This window comes from Sprattus sprattus (genome assembly GCF_963457725.1).
Source record: "Sprattus sprattus genome assembly, chromosome: 10".
Taxonomy (NCBI): Eukaryota; Metazoa; Chordata; class Actinopteri; order Clupeiformes; family Clupeidae; genus Sprattus; species Sprattus sprattus.
The window spans coordinates 3543686-3567271 of NC_137908.1; the positions used below are offsets into that span (position 1 = coordinate 3543686).

Sequence of the window (23586 nt, forward strand, 5' to 3'; positions counted from 1 at the left end):
CATTGATTGCACCCACGCCACGTCCATATATATTGTAGTGAACCCATGTCCCTTGTAGAAATTATTAATATCGCCATGTACACATCTATATTGTTATAATAGACAGTTTATGCATTAATGCCACCAATAGCATATTCTTTATAATCGTGTTCTTTTAAACATCTTGCTGTAGGTGATGGCGGGCAGAACAACAATATAGCAGCGCACACATTGAATCAGTTTCAGTGATTGAGCGAACGTGAACCAATATATCTATCTCCACTTCGCGGAAGCTTAATTTTCTCTTCCTAAATAAATACCACGGAAAATGCGGAAAAACACTGTGCGTTAATGTGCGAACGCAGTTTAAGCAGCGGTCGCAATGTTAGTAAATCAGGCCCTATATAGGGCGGAGTAAACACAGTTTGCCCAGCGCAGATCTGGTTTGATAAATAACAAGTAAAATGCGCAAAAACACTGTGCGTTAATTTGCGAACGCAGATTAAGCAGCGCTCGCATAATAAATCAGGCCCTCAGTGTAGGGACCTGGTGGTCTATATAGTGTCACAAGAGTGACCGGGTTAGTGGCTTTTGAGTTTGGATGCATAAGAGGAAGTACGAGGACTTCAGAGGATGCAAATTTAAATTTAGGTCTTGGGGAAATACCTAGATTAGCGAGGGAAATAGTAGCAACTCCACCTCCACGTCTGGTGCTGCGGGGGATGTGGCAGTTAACATGACTTGGAGGGGTAGATTCATTTAAGTTTTCATTTAAGTTTTCTAAGTCTAAGTCTAAGTGAATTCATCTGGTTTAAGCCAGGTTTCAGTTAGGAAAAATATTTGGATGTTGTTGTCTGTTACCAGCTCATTTATTATATCAGCACCCTCATAATATCAAAAACACCAGATTAGTCTATACATTTGACAATAGTTTCTGGGCATCAAAATACAAGTCCCATTCACCGTTCACACACATTTCAAACAGTACATTAAAATGACGTGAACATACAAACGCTTCACGTTAAAGGCACCCAGTGCAACTTTCGAGGCTTAAAAATAAACATTCAATTTCTAGTCTTTTTTAAACGTAGTAAGTTTCAATAACACCATACCATTACATATCGACATTCAAGGAGCAAAGATGAGACGTCATCGTGGTGGTGAGAACTGATAGAAAATCGATAACAACAACAATCGCTGCCATTTTCTTTATTTTCTGTAACCTACAATAAATACAGCAGGCTTCCAGTCAATGGAAAAGTGGCCTCTCCCCACCGGCGATTGTTGTTGTTTACAAATCGTGTAAAAAAGACTAGAAATTGAATGTTTATTTTTAAGCCTCAAGCCTCGAAAACTTTAAAGTTACCCAACACATAAAACATATTATGGGCAGAACAGTAGCATTTTGCCATATGTATCTGTTACCTTATTGAGAATTCAATAAAATGTTCTTTTTACATCGACTTTCAAGAAGGAAGACTAACCATTGAAATGTGATAGTCTGCTGAGACTGGAAGAACAAATGTAAACTACTTAAATAAGATAGGTACATTGATAGGTGAAAAATCACCCTAGTTAGTTCAGGACTCCGGAGCTGCATGAAAGTATATTTATTAGACAGACAAACAACAACAATTGCAATTGGGCTCCCCTCCCAGCCGAGGCTGACAGTGAAGCCCTGATAAACTCTTCGCACAAAGTTTATATAGTCAGAAGTTTAGCTTTGAGCAGGGATGATCACGTGGTGGATTTCTCACGTCCGAGGCTCCTTGTCTTGCAAGGTTGGCAGTTTTGCACAAGGTCGGAAGAAGCACAGTTCCTTTCTTATCTCCTCTGGTCTAAACATGCTCTTGTTCATATGCAGACTTAGTGGCACCTAATATTCTAGTTACACACACAGAGAGAAAAGCCATGCTCCTGCTTTCATAAGCACATAATTCACAGGAATATATTCAAACAAGTCACTTGATTATTATATTCGTAAGTCATTAACAGTGTTTGGAAATAATCTCTATCAATCCCTCCTTTTATCCGTTTCAATGGATAATCGAAAATTACAAACACAATCAAAAACACAAATCATCTTTCTTAAGCATTAATTATCAATTTCAATGGATAACTTCAAAATCATCATTCTGAGCTTCATCACATCGATTTTCGGAACAGAGGTCATTAATGAGCATTATTTCATCTACCTTAGTAAATAATTATTAAGCAAACTTTCCATCAGAGGCACAGGCGCTACGTATTTGTAAGGCAAGATATTCGTCATCAGGAGTTTTAATCATTTCAGTCACCATCTTCCGTATACAGGGTACTACACTGCATGCACAGGTAGCCAACACACAAAGAATACCCAAAATCAATCCCACACAAGACAAGTGTACACAAAACCGAAAAAAACAAGAACCACATACTATCGTACACTTACATAAAACAACCAATATACTCACAAACAGTCGGAGTCCATCCCCTATAGTCAAATTCAATTCCTTCACTCTCGGCTCTCCTCGCTGGCAGGCCCTGGCCTCCATCCAATTCAATTTGGAGGTCTTTAGAAAAAACGGAGTCTCGTACTCCTCCATACTGTTCAGGTCCTGATGATTAGCCCAGCAAGGAGAGTCGAAGAGGTTGTTGGAATCCCGGACGAGCCCCCAATTATGATAGGTGAAAAATCACCCTAGTTAGTTCAGGACTCCGAAGCTGCATGAAAGTATATTTATTAGACAGACAAACAACAACAATTGCAATTGGGCTCCCCTCCCAGCCGAGGCTGACAGTGAAGCCCTGATAAACTCTTCGCACAAAGTTTATATAGTCAGAAGTTTAGCTTTGAGCAGGGATGATCACGTGGTGGATTTCTCACGTCCGAGGCTCCCTGTCTTGCAAGGATGGCAGTTTTGCACAAGGTCGGAAGAAGCACAGTTCCTTTCTTATCTCCTCTGGTCTAAACATGCTCTTGTTCATATGCAGACTTAGTGGCACCTAATATTCTAGTTACACACACAGAGAGAAAAGCCATGCTCCTGCTTTCATAAGCACATCATTCACAGGAATATATTCAAACAAGTCACTTGATTATTATATTCTTAAGTCATTAACAGTGTTTGGAAATAATCTCTATCAATGGTACATAGATTTTAAAATATGATAGTTTCAAGTCGTAGTAAAACAGTCTGAAATAAAAAGTCACATCCAACCTTTCAAGTGTGACCTATGCACCTCTAGAGGCTGAATTGACATACACTGATAGTGCAAAAGTAGTTAGGCTGATAAAACAAGAAAAATGTACCCCTTCAATATAGGGCTCAAATGTTTTAATAAGAAGGTATAGAACATGATTCTGAAATAAAAGGTGGGGAATTGTACTCCGTGTGTTATAGGCAGCCTTTGAAGCTATTGAACCCCCTATAGGCGTAATTGACATACACCGATACTGCAAAACAACTTTAGCAAAGCATATGATAACCAAAATAACAGTGACATATATAGAGACATATTTCACTATCTTAAATTAGAAAACTATGTCACCCTAAATGAATTGCTTGCACACATTTTTTGAAAGCATACCTCATTTCCTCAAAACACAAATCCAAAAACCATACACAAAATGCAAAACCCTAACTACCTCCTGCAAAATGCTACTTTAATCGCAACCTGCTGTGGCGTTAGATTGAGTGCCGCAACATGGTCATTGCTCTGACTATGTTCAATGAGAGCAGAGATTCTAAAATTATTCGACCCTCTTGTGAATCCGTTGCGTCGTCCTGCCTTTTCGCAGTGCTAACAGAACATTTTACTGTGACTATCAATTACCTCGCACTTGTCACTCCATAACGACATAAACGCCCGACATTTCGGCTTTTTCTCTGGTGAAGCTGTTCGAACATCTAGGGCTTCAGGTATTCAGTGTTTGGAAAGTTCACTTTCTACATGAACTAGTTCAGTTCATAGTTCATAATTCAAAATTTTGAACTAAGTTCACAGCTCCAAAAAAATAAACTTGTTCAGTTAGTTTTTTCAATATGCTGCTAAATCTCATGTCTGCAATACCGCTCCTGGCTCCTACGAAACTTCGGCGCGCTCAAGCACGGGCATAGACAGTATAATGAAATGAAACGCGTTCAGACGCAACACTGCACGTATTACAGGTTCATCCTCGTCAGACGGTTTACCCTCGTCAGTTGCGTTTGGCCTCTGAAAAAAGCTTTTAAGGCTAGTCTGCTTGGCCATGTTGGATCCTTCTCACTCAGTTCGCTCCTTGTTTGTAACCGATGGTTTGCGCTTTATTTAATATGCAGCATATGCATGTTGTTTAATAACTTTCTAACGGCAGATTAGCCTGTTCCTTTAAAACATAATAAGGGCAGTGCAGGTTTGCTTTATAGGCCTAAATATTAGGATTGTTGTCAAATTCAGATTGTGTTTGCGAGACGGGATTTTTAAGAAATTCCAATCAGACAATTTGACCGGTGAGCTCTAATATTTTCGGACATTTACATTTTTTTCCGGACAAAGACCGGCAATTACCGGACAACAGAAAAGCTGGAATAACTACTATGTTTTTTGGCATTCATGTAAGTTTTCTCATCTGCAATTCTTTCGGACCTTAAGAAGAATTTCAGAACGCGAAATAGCAGTTGTAAATCGCCCAGAGTTTTCTTAAATGCAATTCCTCAAAAAAACACCAGATGCCCCACAGGGCCGCTCTGTGTTAGAAGGTTTAAGGGCTGAATTTGTACACTGCAAATGTAAGTAAATAAATATGCACTCAACTGAATCGCTAGAATACAGCCATAGTGGAATAGAATGGACACATCTACATTCTGCGACAGTACCTCCACCTCTGCACCGGTGAAGTTAGGTCTGCGTTTACTGACCTGTGCACTTTCTGCATTGACATGACTGTTGATTATGTTGCTTTCGAGTTGCTTTTGCGTGGATTCCGTCAATTCTGACTGCACACGTCACTACGGTTGTGTGCCCTTATAAGGAGCTGGCGGGGCTGAGAACATTTCCATGGGTCCACCTTAAAGTGCTGTGTAAAGGGCTGGTACACCCAGCAAAAATGGAAGAAAAATGTTCACACGCATGACACAACAAGCTTAACTGCCAAAACATAGCAGTAAGTGTGTTGGCAAGCTTCCATCAGTGTCAGCTGGGCTGTTGGGGGTGTTTGCAAGGTTTTTGCATGCCTTTTAGGTAGTTAGCTTACTAGTTTTGGAACCAAACTCTCTATTGCTGCTTTAACAGATGAAGCGCTACCATTAGCCGCGCTGCTGTTGCTTGGTTGTGATTTAATAATGTTAGCGTCACTCTGTAGCGCATCGAAAACGTGACATTTCTGCAAGGTAATTGCATGCTTGCCTTACATGTGGCCTAGTGCCCTCAATGAAATATATGCCCCAGCAAACGCCAAGTGGCCTTGCCCCTAACATGACTTCATTCCAGCCACAGAGGACAGAGAGCCGATAGGGGAGAGTGTAATAGGAGACGGGGGGCCTGATGATGTCTCCGTGGTTCTGGTGGAGGCATCAGAATCTGTGTCAGACGCTGATGAAGGAAAAAACATCCGTCAAACAAAGATATGATTCACACTATAAACTAAAATGCACATTGCACACTAAAAATTACAAATCCGCAGCCGTAGTAAATACACAAAACCAGGGTCTAGAATTGAACGTTTTTAAGATTTTTAAAAAGGTGTAACAAATGTACTCACTTCCTGCCTTGTTGTACTCTGTCGACACAATAAGATGGAGAATGTTTACATAAACACACTTAAGCATCACCAATGTCCGAAAGCAGACACAAAGCATTTTACATAAGTTTGGAAATTGCATACATTTTGACATAAAGGCAACTCACTTTTCTTCTTCATCATCTTAACCACGCCAATCACCACTCCAATAACAAGGGCTGCAATCACACATCCAGTAATAATACCTACAAAAAATCTTCCTGTAGAAAAAAAAAAAGGTTAGATATAAGTATAAGTAGTAATTTTCATCTGTGTCCTATGTTCATGCTATGATTGCATTTTAATGTGAATGCCTCTAGACCTACAATAAGCATCTACGTACATCTGTTTATTTGTGGTACTTTTATGTACTTGTTGACAGCCTGGAATGAAAATTAACAGTAATATTGGGAACCACTGTTCATGTATCTGTTTATATATGAAGCTGTTACAAAAAATGTATTGTTCACCTTGTGACCTCTGTTCATGCTATGACTGTATTATAGTTAAATTAAACATAATAGTGTAGTATTAGAGTAGGCTATGAGAATGATATGAGTGGTTTTGAAATTTTAAAACATGCAGTTTTTTTTTATGAATATCAACATTTCTCTCTCAGTAGCTGTTGAGTTGTGTGTGGTGTCTGAAAATTCTTACCCTCCTCCTCAGTCAGGGTGACGAGTGTTGGTTCTCCACTGATGTGTTCCACCTCACAGGTGTACTGACTTCTCTCCATCTCCTCAGGTGACACTCTGAGCTCAGCTCTCTTCTGGAAGGTTCCATCCCCATTGGGCAGCGTCTCTCCCATCTTCACACCCTTCTGCATGTCCCATCCATCTCTCCTCCAGGAGATCTTCACCGTAGCTGGATAGAACCCTGTGGCGTGGCACACCACTGTAGAAGATGCCTTCTTCTGGATCAGAGACACTTCAGGGACTGAAGGAAGAAGGGGAGAAGATAAAGATAAAGATACAAAACAATTTGAAGACATAGCAGACATGAACAATGGGTGCAGTTATGCATTGTCAAGTACAAAGAGAAGAGACACAGAGAGGGCTCATGATTTAACTTTCAGCATGTCGAATAATGTCTTCTTTTAACTTTCAGCAAGTCAAGTTATGTCTTCTTTTAACTTTCAGCATGTCAAATAATGTCTTCTTTTAACTTTCAGCAAGTCAAGTAATGTCTTCTTTTAACTTTCAGCATGTCAAGTAATGTCTTCTTTTAACTTTCAGCATGTCAAGTACTGTCTTCTTTTAACTTTCAGCATGTCAAGTAATGTCTTCTTTTAACTTTCAGCATGTCAAGTAATGTCTTCTTTTAACTTTCAGCATGTCAAGTAATGTCTTCTTTTAACTTTCAGCATGTCAAGTACTGTCTTCTTTTAACTTTCAGCATGTCAAGTAATGTCTACGGCAACCCAAATAAACAATCTTAATTAGTCTCAAAGTATGTCAGAATTAACACATGGCAAGACCTTTAAACATGATGTTTTTTCATGAGGTCCTACATCAACACAGGGATGCAGCCTGCTGTAAGGCCTCTGCTGTTATCAGTGTTGTGTGACTTGCCGTACCTTTCCTTCCGAGAGTCATGCTCCCGTACTGAACATACTTCTTCAGCCAATCACGGCAATCCTGAGTGAAGTACTGTTTCCTGCCATTAAACACGGACTCGTAGGGGTCCCATCGGTTTTTGCTTGAGACTGCTTGTGGTTGAGCAGCCACCCATCTCATGTTGTTCAGATCCAGTGAGATGAAGTCCTCTCCATCATAACCATACCGCTCATAGCCACTGGTGTCATCACTCTCATCATCCCACTCACAGCCATACATTCTCTGAAGAATATGCTCTCCTAATAGACAAAAGTAAAAAAAAAAAAAGAAATGGAAAGTTAGTTTTTTTCAGTGTAATGTTTAGTTACATGAATGCATGTCTGTAAAAGTTACATACAATACTATATTACAATGTAAGGGTCATAGACAAGCATGGTGAGCCTTTTTTCTACAGGTGTACGTACACTGACAGAGCAACATGTACAGTGTTCAAAAATAATTGCTTCATCGAACTCTTGCCATGCTCAATCTCAGATGATCTTTTTGGTGTTTGAAATGGGCTTGGGAGCAGTAATGAAAGGCAGGACACTTTTACATCAGTAAAAATACTGTAAGTATTTACCATGGGATAATAAATACTGCAAATGTTATATTTGAGCTGCATGTAAAAACAGGAAAAATCTTTCAGAATAAATATTCTGTTAATTTTCCAAAAGAATATGAAATCAAATCATGAAAATAATAACATTTACATATACAGTATATACGTATATATATATATATATATATATATATTTGTTTGACAGATCCATTTCAATGAACAACAACAGTCTGGTGATTTGTATAGATTTTTACTACTATTGTCACTTATTATATGGCTCTTCAGAATGTTCTTAAAAATGTAATTGATTTGAATGGGCCACCCCAAAGTCGCAGATCTGTAATTTCTTTGTATTTACCGCTACAAAAAAGGTATGACTGCTGTCAATGGCAACGGGTTTTGTGCTTCTAATTCACATCTTTCATATCATTCTGCTGCGCGTCGGGGTCCTGTTCGTCCTATCAGGATTTATATTTTGATAATGACCAACTTTCACGCAAAGAGGTTTCCTAACAGCCCTTAAACCTTACCCTTACTTATATGATTGCACTTCCATGCTCTGCTGACAAAACATTGCGCTGCTCCAGGCACTGTCATACTGTCAAAAAAACTGAAGCCAATGGGAGAGGCGCTCTCTGGCTGTATCTCTCTTGCTCTTGCTGGATCTGCTTTTTAAACATCTTTAATACAGCTCTGCCAACTACAGCTTGCTGCTTTCACTACAGTGACTATAACCTCTTGAGGTTCAAAGTGGTGTTATGAGAGAGGACAGGTAGCAGCTCGCTGGCTAGCAAGCTAACTATACTGTAGTAGATATCTTGGTCATACTGTGCATTTCCATCTTTTACATATTCTATTGAGTTTTTAGTTCATCTTTTAAAATAAGAAATTACAACATGAGACATCATTGAATGTTATGTAGACTATGTGGAAGGGCAAACCAATAAACTGGTATTCTGAAACAAAAGCAACAGATGCTAAGGGCCTGATTTACTAACAATGTGACCGCAGCTTAATCTGTTCCTTTGCCAAAGCGCAAAATACCGCACAGTGTTTTTCCGCATTTTCCGTGGTATTTATCAAACCAGATCCGCGTTGGGCAATCAGCGCCTTTCTCCGCCCTTTAGTGTTAATTAGCGCGCCGTTCAACTGCTGTTACTGCCACCATGGGTGATTCGAGGAAGAGAAAACGAAAGTTCAGCGAAGAGGAGATAGATATGTTGGTTCGCGAAGTAACAGCGAACATTAACATTTTACAAGGAAGGAATACGACTTTTCAGGGCACCAAACGCTCGCTCAATCACTGCCCTTGATTCAATGTGGGCGAAGTTATATTGTTGTTCTTCTGCCGATGCTGGGTTGGGTATAGGTTAGGGGTGTGCCAAATAATCGTCATGAAGATGCATCGCGATTCTAATTTTCACGATCTACTGCATCGATTGTTGACGCCAAGTATCGATTATTAATTAAAAAAAAAAAAAAAAAAAAAAATATTTTTTTTTTATTGCATGAATGGTTGGCGAACATCAAGCATTTCCGGCCGCGCGATACTGCGACAAGTCATTCATAAACAAAACATGCAGTGTATCCAGTAATAATAATATTTGTGTTAAGTAACCTTCAAAAGTCGTTTAAATAAATACAGCTATGTATGAACTGAGTTGCTTTGAGTTATCAATTGAACACACTATCCAGATCATACACAGCCAGTCAGCCACTGTTAATGGCTTAATTTTTTTCTAACAGTGTTCAGTGAAAATTCGCAATGCATCGCAATGATTCAAGTATCGCGATGCATCGTGATATAATCGCATCGTGGCATGTGAATCGTGATACGAATCGAATCGTGACTTCTTTGGCAATACCCACCCCTAGTATAGGTGTCATTATCCATGGCTGTTGGGGATACCCGCCATCAACTACAGCGAGATGTTTAAAAGAACAAGATTATAAAGAATATGCTATTGCGTGGCATTAATGCATAAACTGTCTAATATAACAGTATAGATGTGTACATGGCGAGATTAATAATTTCTACAAGGGACATGGGTTCACTACAATACATCCCCACTGAAACAAATACATTTACCAAGTAGCCAGGCCCCTCCAAAATCCCAGTTGCTCAATCTTGGATAGATGGCACTATTCTGGAAGATAAAATTGTCATTGACAGATCCAGGGTATTTGGCTACCACGTTAGTAATGATCATGGTGTAATGGAGGTGGAATGTGATCGCCGGGGGTTCGATTTCGTCTCTGATTCAGTAATTGTAGTATTGCGTTGCTGGTTTACCTGTACCGTCTAATGATTTCTGGTTCGCTTAACTGGAAAAGTGTTATTTGTGTTGAAAAAATTCTTTCTGCACGTTGTCTTTGTCTGTGTCTTCGCCTTGTTCTAATAACTGTTGCCATATCAAAGTTTTCAGACTCAATCAAAATAGCGCTTCCTGGTTAAGACGTGCTTTTATGAGGCGGATAATTATCCCGCAAATTAGAGACGCACTCTCGCCAGGCAGTTTTAGTAAATACCACGGAATACTTCATCAGGGGCACTTAACGCCTCTCCTCCCATCTCTTTGCGGCACACACCCACTTTTCCTTATACCCTCCCAGCAGCGGTAATCTGCGCTTCTACTCAAATGCACCTCCTTTGTTAATATCGTTTTATGTTTACACCGGCTATTTTAGGCCTGAAATGGGAGCAATCCTGTTAGTAAATCAGGCCCTAAGTGTCATCTTTGGTCCAGACAGTCTCACCCAGACATGATCGGTAAACTCACCTGTTGTCTGATTAAAGCGTCTTTGTAAAGTCTTAATGTCCTCCTTAAAGGCCCCTTCAGCCATCCTGCCCAGCTTGGTCTCTGATTCCCAGTACTTCTGATCCAGATGCTGCTTCATCCATGGCTGCCTGGGAACCCCAATATGTGTGTTGCTGTCATACTGACTGATGACCAGGCCATCAACCATTCCAACTGCTACAAACTCTGGGAGGCTTGAGATTCCTGATGTGGCCGTGTAGAAGTATCGCAGGGAATGGATCACTGAAAGGAACAGATCACAGAAAGACGACACTAAATTATGGGGCAATCTGCAAGACGAAGGAATACTGTGGAGTGATTTTCACAATTATTACACAATTAAGAGGTTCATCATTCCAAATGAGTGATAATGACTGAATGAAGTTCTCAGAATTGTGTTTTTGTCATAGAAAAACATCACTGCACCTGCAAAGCTTCAAATTCAGTTATTTTTACCACAAAAATCACAACAAACCCTTGCAAGATCCTTGTGTGGCTGGCTACTACTTTTAGTCTCCATGAAGTGCATTTAATATACAACGGCATTTTAGGGGCATTGTAGGTATTACAAACTAAGGGGACGGGTGAGGGGGTTCATATTCTGAGAAAAGTTATGAGAAAATTCAGTTTTTCACCCTCATCATACCAGACACCAGCGGTAAACAGGAAATGCCAGAAGTACACATTAGCGAGGAGGAGGTGCAACAGTATGGAACATGGCTGTCGGAGTGCAATGAAGGTTTCCAGACTTCCGTGGGTTAGCCTGCTATCTGGGCAACTACAGCAGATCTTGGCACATCTGGATACCCTTGCCACATCTCCTTCTCCCACAAGTGCTTGTTCAGCCATTCCCCAAGCTGCTGCTACAACTCCCGCAGTTGCTGCTGCTGTCTCACCTGCTGCTTCTGTAGACGCTGCTGCTGCCACTCTTCCCACAGCTGCTCCTGACGCTGCGGCGGTGCCTGCTGCTGATGCTCCTGCAGTTGCTGTCTCTACAAATACCGTGTTCCGGTCGCCACTGTTCTTACAGACGCTCCTGTCGCCACTGTTCCTACAGCCGCTGTTCCTGTCGCCACTGTTCCTACAGCCGCTCCTGACGCTGTTCCTGTCGCCACTGTTCCTACAGCCGCTCTTGACGCTGTTCCTGTCGCCACTGTTCCTACAGCCGCTCCTGACGCTGTTCCTGTCGCCACTGTTCCTACAGCCGCTCCTGACGCTGTTCCTGTCGCCACTGTTCCTACAGCTGCTCCTGACGTTGTTCCTGTCGCCACTGTTCCTACAGCCGCTCCTGACGCTGTTCCTGTTGCCACTGTTCCTACGGCCGCTCCTGACGCTGTTCCTGTTGCCACTGTTCCTATGGCCGCTCCTGACGCTGTTTCTGTCGCCACTGTTCCTACAGCCGCTCCTGACGCTGTTCCTGTCGCCACTGTTCCTACAGCCGCCCGCTCCTGACGCTGTTCCTGTCGCCACTGTTCTTACAGCCGCTCCTGACGCTGTTCCTGTCGCCACTGTTCCTACAGCCGCCCGCTCCTGACGCTGTTCCTGTCGCCACTGTTCTTACAGCCGCTCCTGACGCTGTTCCTGTCGCCACTGTTCTTACAGCCGCTGTTCCTGTCGCCACAGTCACCGCCATGGCTGCTCCTTCTCCTGTAGATGTTTGTCTGTCCTGTTTCCAATGTTTTATTTTATTCTTCAGTTTTGTGTTGTGTGTTTTCTCATCTCTTCTCGTTTCAGCCACCTTACGCCCTGGCCTTGTGTGTTCCCCGCCTTTGTTGATGGCCCTGCCTTGATTGTCTGCTACTGTCCCTCATTCAGTCAGTGTGTATCAAACCCTGAGCTGAATCCTGTCGTTGCTTTCCTCCTTGTTGGATTGTTTGCCTGCCTATTGGACTGTCTTCCTGTTCACAGAAGCCTGTTAGTAAACGTTCTTTGATTATTCTTTACCCCTGTGTCTGAGTAGTGCAATTGAGTCCTGCTCACAATACCACCCCTGTTACAGCTTGTACAGACCTGCAACTCGTGTCTTCAACATTTTGCATATGCGCCAGCTGTGTGACAGGGTATAAAAACTGGGAGGTGCGCTACCAGCGGAAACAACACCAAACTGCGCGAGGATGGGAACGGCAGGTATAAATTTCCCTTCATTAAGGCAGCTCTAACCTGTTAACCTGGGCGGCGAAATGAAAAACAACAGGGAACCCAGCCACGCAGTGCAGGCAGTGTGAAACAGGTCTTTTAAAACTGAGAGGTTCAGATACTTTTTTGGCCTCCATGCCTCAAGTCATGACTGATAAAAACTTTTTTTTAAGCTACGCAATTAACTTTGGTTTAATATAGCTGGTTTCTAAGCTGGTGCCAGCTGTAGCAGACGGGTGGGTTGATGTTGGCCGTGCAGTGTAGGAACAGAATAATCGCATTTTTATTTCAAATAAAAAATTGATTAGATACACTGTAATGGATTGTAAATTAACAACAACAAAGTTTCAATCTAAAGTATCATGTTATGGTCATAGTTTGATACTTTCGTTTTAATAGTTAAACATAACATCACTATTGAAAAGTGAAAATGTATCCAATATGCTCAGGGGTGAAAATCCCAGTTCATTGTTGGGGGGGACAATAAACAGTACAATTTCAGAGAGTAATTCCAAAATTGCTGTCCCTATCTCCCTTACACATTAGTGTACACAATTCCGCCAAGCAAGTTGGCAACGGTCCCATTCAGGATGTGATTTCAAAGAAACCAAGCGTCACCAAATGGGCGGCAGACTGAGCTACAGACGGGTTCTTCTCAAAACAGAAACTGTCCACACTTCATGTGAAACGAGTCACATATATCTGTAGCACATATCTGCCGCCCATTTGGTGACTCTCGGTTTCCTTGAAATCACATGCTGCATGTGACCGTTGCCTCTATGTATATATATGTTTTCAAGACGAAACATTTAAACATTTTTCTCAGATATATCGTTCTTAGATCTGTTTAAAAACAAGCTAAACATTAAAAACAAGCTAAATTGAACCATAGCTTGAATTTTAACAAAAGGTAAAAAGTAAGGTTACATTTTGAACTTCATTTACTTTCTCCCGATTTACATGGCATGGATAGTGTTTCAAGGGATATTGAGAGTAAACAGGTCGACAGCAAGCCCTTTGAATGTGCTTTTTTTTATGTAAGCAAAACGTTTCACCTCTTTCCGCCTTTATGGACATCCGCATCCGCATTAAATTAAACAGACAAAAACTCACCAGCAGATGATAAGGGTAGAAAGACAAGAATCAAAACAGCTTGCATAGCCCTAATTGAACTGGACACGTGCATAAGGAGAAAAAGTGTCCAGCCTAACATTAATCCTACATTCGGCGTGTCGTAACGTGCTCTCTCTCCGTCTCAACCTCAACTCGCCTACAGAACATAGATAGCCTTCGGAAATAACAACAATGGAACACCAATGACATTTTCGAAAAGCTTCCGCGTCACTTAGAGTGAGGCAGACGTTTCTGCTCCAGGTTGCTTCAGCCTAACTCATACAAGCAAGACCAGTTTAGCAAAATATGAACTGTTTCTCAAAAGTCCGATCAGGTAGGACCTATGACCCACAACTCATGGAAAATGCATTTCATTCCAGAGGCGAGACGAAGGTTTTTCTGAAATAGGGGGCATTCATTGCAAAATATCCTTACAACGACTGCCCTAAGGTTAAAGATGGTTAGCAGCCGCTTTTGCCGAAAAATGACCCACAATACATAAAATGTATGAGAAAAAACGGATAAACATTCAAACAAAAAAGGCAGTAATACTAGCCTAATGGGGGAAAATTGATCAAGAAACAATATTAGGTACCAATTAATAATAAAAAACAAATATTAAAAATATGGCTATAAAGTAGACCTCAAGTAAATTAAATAATCCGATAGAAGATCGTTTAAATGGTTAGTTTTTAAGCACTTTATAAATATACTAAGTCGTTGCTAGAGCGAAACCGTGTCAAGTAGGTCATTCCACCACAAAATCTATTTCAATAGCTTATGTTTAATCAGTTAATTCATAAATTGAATTAAACTAACACTAGCAACAATTTGACACTTTTTGAGGTATAGTTTTACAGGCAACTAATTTTGGACCCATCCTCAAATTCATTTTAATAGCATATGGTAATCTGAAGGACAGATCAACACTGTGTTCCCCATCCAAGATATGCCCCATGTAGTTCTGTGTAACGGGCTGGAACACCCTGCAAAATGGGAGATAAGCTTCCACATACATGACATTGCAAGTTTTACTGCCAAAAGACACCAGTTAGTTTGTTGGCAAGCTTCTATCATTGTCAGTTGGGCTGTTGGTGGTGTTTGCAAGGTTTTTGCATGCCTTTTAGGTAGTTAGCTTAGTTATGGAACAGAACTCCGTATTGCTGCTTTGTATGATATGTGATGATATGTTTTGCATGATAAAAAAAGGAAAACCTTGAATGTATTTTAATGCAATTTTGCATTAGTATTTTTTTTTGTAGAAAATTGCCAAAGCTCTACTGGGAAACTAAAGTCTTCCCTTTCCACGTCATGCAAAGCATCACATATCAGCACTGAGGTCAGTTATATACACAGTATATATATTTTAAAAAAACCGGTGCAGTGCAGTTCTTGTGTGTCACTGAGATGTCAAATAAGAACACATGGATTGCACAACAATAAAATAAACTTGATAATCACCCCCTCAATCCACTCAGTTCAGGTCTAGTTTGTTTGTGTTTTAAAGGGAGGACGGGATTTATTTCCTCATTTTCTCTTTTGTCTTAAAGGCACCCAGTGCAACTTTCGAGGCTTAAAAATAAACATTCAATTTCTAGTCTTTTTTACACGTAGTAAGTTTCAATAACTCCATACCATTACATACCGACATTCAAGCAGCAAAGATGAGACGTCGTTGTGTGGTGAGAACTGATAGAAAATCGATAACAACAACAATCGCCGCCATTTTCTTTATTTTTTTTAACCAACAATAAATAAAGCAGGCTTACAGTCAATGGAAAAATGGCTTCTCCCCACCGGCGATTGTTGTTGTTTACGATGTTCTATCAGTTCTCACCACACAACGACGACTCATCTTTGCTCCTTGAATGTCGATATGTAATGGTATGGAGTTATTGAAACTAACTACGTGTAAAAAAAGACTAGAAATTGAATGTTTATGTTTCATTGAATGTTTACATAAAGTTGCACTGGGTGCCTTTAAGATAGAGCCCTTTACTATTAGCACAAGGAATATCATCATAACATGAATCAACACATAGGCATGAACCCATAACAGCCTAATATTCTACTATCAGAAACCTTTGTGAAGTCATCATCAAGCGTCTATGACAGGACATAATACAGCAGCAGGATTGAAAGTGCAGGCAGAGAACTGTGATGCTGAACAATAATGTCACAGGGATCCTTTATAGAAATATCTGTAATAAGAGTATGAAGGAGATCAAGTCCTGAATGGATAATTGAGAATGAAACGTCCATGAAATGCTTCTGCTAAAATAGTTAACATTTGAATTCTCTAAATGTATCAGAAATTATGTGAATTGCAAGTGTTATTGTGTAGAGCAATAGGAGAACTTGGCTGATCCTTTTCTGTCCTTCAGAATAAAGTGTGCTGGAATAGAGTGATACTCCTGGTTCTTCTCATCTCTGTAACTCTGTTAAGTAGACACAGACTGCTTGCTGTTGACTTTGTGTGTTTCTGATTCTTCTGTAGAAATAAACGTATATAAACGTATTACTAATATTTAATTATAAGACTGATCCTCGCATTGGTTGTAAGACTGATTATAATCAGATTCCCACCACACCTCCTTCCTACTTTGAAAAATACATCTCATAGCTCATTGGTAATTTACAGGAGCTACCACCAGGAAGAGGGTGTAGGCCCTCTAATCTAACTGGCTTGACACTAATTTTACTCTCTTAAAAGGACAGCCGATCCCTGACACATCCGTGTTAACCCCTAAAGCTCATTGCTGAATAAAAATACTTCAGAATACTTAAACTGACTCAACATATAGCTTTTTATTCTATGAAAATGGATAGGATCTAAAAACAAGTTGCAGGTCGTACAAATCAACACAGAACAGAATAAATGTTATGCCAGCGGCATCAGGGATTAAGCACTTTGAGCTGCATTGTTTTGCATGAAAGGTGCTTTATAAATATAGTTTTTTATTAATATTATTATCATATTTTAATGCATCGAGAATGTATAATTGTATTAGTTTGACAAAGTATAGAGACAATTCCACGAAGCAACTAGACTACGGTTGCATACAGCCTATGTAATTATAAGGAGAACAAGCGTCACCAAATGGTAGTTAGACTGAGGGTTTTATCTCAAAACTGAAACTATTAACACTTCACGTGAAATGAGTCACTTTATAGGTTTTCCGTGGGGAGTTTTGAGGCGCCATGTATACGAATCTCGTTTTCAGATCAGTATTAGAAACCAGCTATATTAAACCAAACTTTGAATGTTAACAAAAAGTTAAAAGTTAGGTTACATTTTGAACTTGATTTACGTTCTTACGATTACATATGGATAATGTGTATTGAGAAAGAGCAGGTTTAGAGTAAGTAGGTCGAGAGCAAGCCCTTTGATCGTTGTTTTTTTTTAATTTAAGCAAAAGGTCGCACCCTTTTCCGCCTTTATGGACATCCGCATTATATTATATTAAACAGACACAAACTTACCGGAAGACGACAAGGGTAGACAGACTAGAATCAAGAAAGCCTGCATTGCTCTCTTTTAACTAGGCCTATAGGTAGAAAAGGTGTCTCCAAACGGTAATCCTACATTTGGCTTGTCGTAACCAGTGGTGTGGTCCCTGGAGAAGTGGGTATACTCTTATATAGTCATTTTATTTTAAGCAGCCAATACAGCACAGGATAACGCCCTGGTATGAGAAGTGGGTATACGCAATGCTGACTGAAAAATAAGTGGGTATACTCCGTATAACTGCGTATACCCTGGACTACACCGCTGGCCGTAACGTGTTCTCTCTCCCCTTCTCGCTCTGTGTCAAAGTAAGTCTGTCAGCTTTTTGTATCAACTAGACCACGGAAAATACGGAAACAACACCAATGGAACACCAATGACCTTTTCGAAAAGCTACCGCGTCACTTAGAGTGAGGCAGACGTTTCTGGTCCTGGTTGCTTTAACATCACTCTTGCATAAGCAAGACCAGCTTAGCAAAATATGAACTTTTTTCTCAAAGGTCTGATCAGGTTTGCCCTATGACCCACAACTAATGAAAAATGCATTTCAGTCTAGAGGCAAGACCACATTATTTCTGGAATAAGGGGCATTCATTGCAAAATATCTAATAACAACTGTCCTAAGGTAAGAGATGGTTTGGTTAAGCTACTAAACTTAAGCAAACGCTTTTATCGAAATTGACCTACAAAACATAAAATATGTTAGAAAAAAGGGCACTAATACTAGCCTAATGGGGAACAAAACTTTTAGTTACAAGTCTTTTATTAGTCAGATGCACAAAATGACACAGGGTCAGACCGGGTACTGTAATTCTTCGGACAAGGCCCCGCCCAACAACCCACCATAACATTACATAACATAGTATAATAACATAACAAAACATGACGTACACTCTGTACAATAGACCAAATTCAAGTATCTACGACATTCAGACGGGATACAGATGCGCTGGACGCGCGCTAAAAGGGCGTGGCAAAATCTCATTGTTCGCTCGGGTTACAGTAAACGACACCACCCTATTTTTGTTCCTCATTGTCAAGTTAGCCAGAAACCGTTGAGAAAACTCATGCCGCTTAAGGGCTCAAATATACATACGCGTCTTTTTTCAGGCGCAGACGCTTCAGTAACGCCTTGGCAAAATGCGGAGGCTAAAACAGACTTTTCACAGCTAATAATAATCACTCCGCGATGAAAGCGCATTGATGAAAACCGTTCATTCAAAATTTTGACGTTGAAAATTGAACTATTTTACTAACTATATTTCGTGTTTAAATGTTAATTTGTTGACTGTAGAATTGTTTTATAAAAGCAATACTCGTGGGAGTGGGTAAGGTAAGGGATAATCCCACTCCCACTCGTGCTATATTGCTTAATCATACCACATCTTCCAGCATCAAAACAGGTAATAAGTGATAAAGTAGTTAAGCCCGCCTGTTGCTTGATCTGATTGGCTGCCTGGGCCGAGTGTGACATTGATGAGCGGTGCGCTTCCCTGCCTTGCGCTGGAAAGCTGAGAATAGTTCAACTTTTAAGCGCACCTAAAAAACGCTACAAAGACGCAACGCGTGGTGGAGAAGGGGCGCACACGCAAAGCGCGCCGTACCATAGGAATCAATGCATTTGCTCGCGTCCCGTTTAAAAAAAACCGCTTATGTGTATTTGAGCCCTAAAATTCATAGCCTATTCAACCGATTGCCTGCTATTGGAGTAATAATGAGGGGCAGATATGCCGGCACAAGAAAAGCACCTTTCTCTCTGCATTCGATATGATGATCTCCACTGCTTGAAGTCAGGACACACACAGATAGGGCTCAGATACACATACGCGTCTTTTTTCAGGCAGAAACGCTTCAGTAACGCCTTGGCAAAGTGCAGACTTTTCACAGCTAATAATAATCACTCCGCGATGAAAGCGCATTGATGAAAACCGTTCATTCAAAATTCTGACGTTGAAAATGGAACTATTTGTCGTATTAAAATGTTAATTTGTTGACTGTAGAATTGTTTTATAAAAGCAATACTCGTGGGAGTGGGGTAGGTAAGGGATAATCCCACTCCCACTCGTGCTATATCGCTTAATCATACCACATCTACCAGCATCAAAACAGGAAATAAGTGATAAAGTAGTTAAGCCCGCCTGTTGCTCGATCTGATTGGCTGCCTGGGCCGAGTGTGACATTGATGAGCGGTGCGCTTCCCTGCCTTGCGCTGGAAAGTTGAGAATAGTTCAACTTTTAAGCGCACCTAAAAAACGCTTCAAAGACGCAACGCGTGGTGGAGAAGGGGCGCACGCTTTAAACGCGCCGTACCATAGGAATCAATGCATTTGCTCGCGTCCCGTTTTTACAAAAACGCGTATGTGTATCTGAGCCCTAACGCGTTTCTAAAAACGTGATGCTAGCAAAACCATTGTTTACTATGGTACGGTGCGCCTTTCGTGTGAGCCTTTCATCCGCCGTGCGTCGCGTCTTTGTAGCATTTTTAAGGTGCGCGTAAAAGTTGAAATATTCTCAATTTTTCAGCGGAAGGCGCGGAGGCGCACCGCTCATCAATGTCACACTCGGCCCCCCAAGCACGCTGTGACAATGGGGAGGGGCAATCACAGGACAGTTTACACCTATCTTATCAATATTCATTGTGGTTTTGGAGAAGAAAAGGTTACTCTGAAATTAGTAATATTTAGTTGTGAAACCACACACATTTTCTGAATATTAAACGCCCACCTGTGTATAGCTACACCTACTGTATGTCCGAAATCTTTTAAATGTGTTTTTGTAAAAAAAAGTCTGAGCACCTTTGAAAGTAGGTTTAGAATGTATTTAAATAATTTGTAGTAACTTATTATTGCTAAGGTCTTCTAGAAAGTAATCATGACATTTGCCTCAATGTTTTTAGTTAGGTGAAATAAACACAAACAAAATATCAAGGCATGGCAGACAACAGGCCTTAGCATCACAGTAGTGTTTAATGTCAACACCAGAAAGTCCCCGTCCAGGTAACCCCCCCCCCCCCCCCCCCCCCCCCCCCCACTGCCAAAAAGGTCCAGATTAAGCCACACCTTAGCCACTTACTGGCTTTTGCTTGTAGAGGTTTTACTGCTTCGGTTGGTTTCCTGACAGTCTGACAGTGTACTGGGCTGATTAACTGAAACAGTTGCCGTTGGAAATAGCATGTGAACCAAACCACTCTGAGGAATAGGGGGATCATGATTTTTCAACACTTAAACAACACATTGTTTTACGTTTATAATTAGCACCACTTGTGTTGTTGGGCATTAATTTAATATAGTATTGAAAATAATGTTTTTGTGTTTACAATGATTGTTGGGTGGGACAACTTTGTGGAGGGTGGTTGACGTCCACCTTGTCCCCTCGGGATCTCCTCCACTGATGACCAGCATGCTAGGAGCAGCAATAAGAGGAGGTAATGTGCCAAACAGAGCACAGTGGAAGCCTAGGTTATCTGACATGGCAGTTAAACAATCACCTGTATTCATGTGGGGATTAACCGTGACGAGTCCTAAACGTTTCTGGTTAGTGTTTTATTGCTAGTCACCAGCAGAACTATCCAGTTATCCAACTGTAGGTTAATGTAACTTGTTATGGTATCAACTGCTTTATGGAACAGTGTTTTTTTTTTCTACTGATATTCATCATGAAACTGTTTGTTTTGGCACATGCCAACCACACAATTGTGTAAACCACACAAACGCTTGTACAACTTTTCCAGTGATCTCTCTCCGAGAGTTCTGTGCCATCTAGGAATCCCTGTGCACCTGCATAGAAGGGTCATGAAGATGCTTGTTCAGACTCGTGTCTCCAACTCGATGGTTTTGCATATGTGTCAGCCGCGTGCCAGGTTGTAGAAACAGGGAGGTGCAGGACACCAACCAAAGTGCAACATGTGCCATTCGCTGCCTGGTTTAACCGGTTAAACTGGGCGCCGAAATGAAAAACAACAGATAATGCAAGCAATACGCAACGCAGGGTATTCATGTTTCAGGTCATGACTGAAAAAATGGTTTCCTTTTTTAAGCCTCGCTATCAACTTCAGATGGTAGGATACACACATTTAGAGTCTGAGGTCAATGTGGGTCTGAGCAGGTGATGGAGATAATTTCCAAACACCGTTAATGACTTTAGAATATAATAATCAAGTGCCTTGTATTATTAATTACCTTATATGAATGCTTATGAAAGCAGGAGCATGGCTTTTTGGTGCGTGTGTGTAACTAGGAATATTAGGTGCCACTTAGTCTGCATACGAACAAGAGCTTGATTAGACCAGAGGTGATAAGAAGGGTCGAACTGTGCTTCTTCCGACCATGTGCAAAACTGCCATCCTTGCACGACAGGGAGCCTCTGACGTGAGAAATCCACCACGTGGTTATCCCTGCTGAATACCAAACTTCTGTCTATATAAACCTTGTGCGATGAGTTTATCATTGCTTCACTTTCAGCCTTGTGCTGGGAAGGGAGCCCGATTGCAATTGTTGTGGTTGTTTGTCAAATAAATATACTTACATGCAGTGGCCTTTCTACATCAGGGGCAGGTGGGGCACTGCCCCACCAGATGGGGCGGCTGTGCAGAAAGCTCAATACATTCGTACTTTGCAGCAAACTATATTTAATTTTTATATGCAAAGTAGCGTATATATTTGTGTGAATAAACTTGACTCACAAGCATTATAGTCTTGTTTTGGAGTAATTTGATTCGTGTGTATTTCTGCCTGTGTGCTTGCCATAGACATGAATTAACGTTTATATGTCTATGGTGCTTTCTCTGTGCAATGTTTCCGGTTTCCGGTGGGGCAAAGGCCCACGCTGCCCCACCGTTACCATGGAAACACCAATGAGCGTGAACCACACAGGCCAAAGTTAACATTGAGCGGTGGGGCACTTTCAAATGTGCCCAACCACGTAATCTGCCTAGCAACTGGAATATTGCGAAACCCGCGAGAACTGTACCCTGAGACTAAGAAAAAAAAACCTACAGTGAGATCAATTACAGTTACAGGTTAGTTAGCTATCGCTAGATTTTGACAACTTTGGAAGCGTTTTTCAATACAATGAACAACGTCAATTATTTGTTGAGGGTGCAATTTAGCACATTGCCGCAGGAAGAAAAATGGGAAATAACACGTTTGAGGCCACACAGACCAGACGGCTTGATCCTGCTTCAGCCTGGTGACAAAACGAACCGAACTTTCAAGATGGATTGGTTTGAAAGAAAGATATGGCTAACTGCGAGCACAGCAAAAAGAGCCCTGTTCTGCTTTCCATGCCTTCTTTTTGGAAATACTACCAAAGCAGACTCAGTTTGGACCACTGATGGATATCCACTGGTGGAAAGAACGGTAAAACATGAAAGTAGTAAAAGTCATATCAATTGCGCCATGAAATTGGGACTACTGGGATGGGTCAACATCATGGCACAGATAGATAGAGCTTATCAGCGGAACATTTTAGAGCACAACATGCAGACGGAGGAGAATCGACTGAGGCTGATATCGTTCCTAAAGCTTTGAGGGAAGTGTGACCTGGGTCTGTGTGGTCACGATGAGTCAGTCGACTCAGTAAACCCAGGCATTTTTAGGTGCATTTTTGAAACGTTGTGCGAGAGCGACACCAAGCTGAGACGACACTACGATTCGGAGCCTACGTTCAAGCGGACATTAAGCACCATTCAGAACGGACTCCTGGATTGCATGTTTGAGGTCTACAGGTGTGAGGTGGCCAAGCAATTGCGGGCCACCCAGTTTGTAGCTGTGCAGGCGGATGAGACCACTGATGCCTCATACAAATCATCACAGAGCGGTTTCTTGAGTTCATTGAAGTGAAGGATAAAACTTCCATTGGCCTTTCTACTGCTATCAAACATGACCTCGAGCCACTGGGACTGACTGACAAACTCATAGCCCAAACCTATGATGGTGCAGCGGTTATGCGTGGCAGTGTAGGCGGCGTGCAAGTACTTATACAGGAATTCTACCCGAACGCAATATTTGTACATTGCTACGCACACCAGCTGAACCTAACTCTGCAGCAAGTATGTGCATCCAGGATCAGTGAGCTGAAGGTGTTCTTTGCCTATCTGTCTTCTTTTGCCACGTTCTTCTCTTCCCAAAGTTTGTTAAGTCATTCCCAGAGGCCCA

General features: G+C 41.2%; 1 protein-coding gene across 2 annotated transcripts; it reads right to left on the reverse strand.

The window, feature by feature from the left end:
* Positions 1-1574: 1574 nt before the first annotated feature.
* On the reverse strand, positions 1575-17714 carry LOC308371170 (class I histocompatibility antigen, F10 alpha chain-like). Of its 2 annotated transcripts, none has more exons than XM_080846011.1 (7): positions 17407-17714; positions 10657-10917; positions 7296-7574; positions 6377-6655; positions 5848-5940; positions 5702-5719; positions 1575-5532 (listed from the first exon to the last, which is right to left on the reverse strand). In XM_080846011.1, the coding sequence occupies exons 1-7, from the start codon at positions 17450-17452 to the stop codon at positions 5411-5413; spliced, it is 1098 nt and encodes a 365-aa protein (XP_080702137.1). In that variant the 5' UTR covers positions 17453-17714; the 3' UTR covers positions 1575-5410. The 2 variants fall into 2 exon arrangements, with proteins under 2 accessions (XP_080702137.1, XP_080702136.1); XM_080846010.1 differs by lacking the exon at positions 17407-17714 and adding an exon at positions 13924-14064.
* Positions 17715-23586: the final 5872 nt, after the last annotated feature.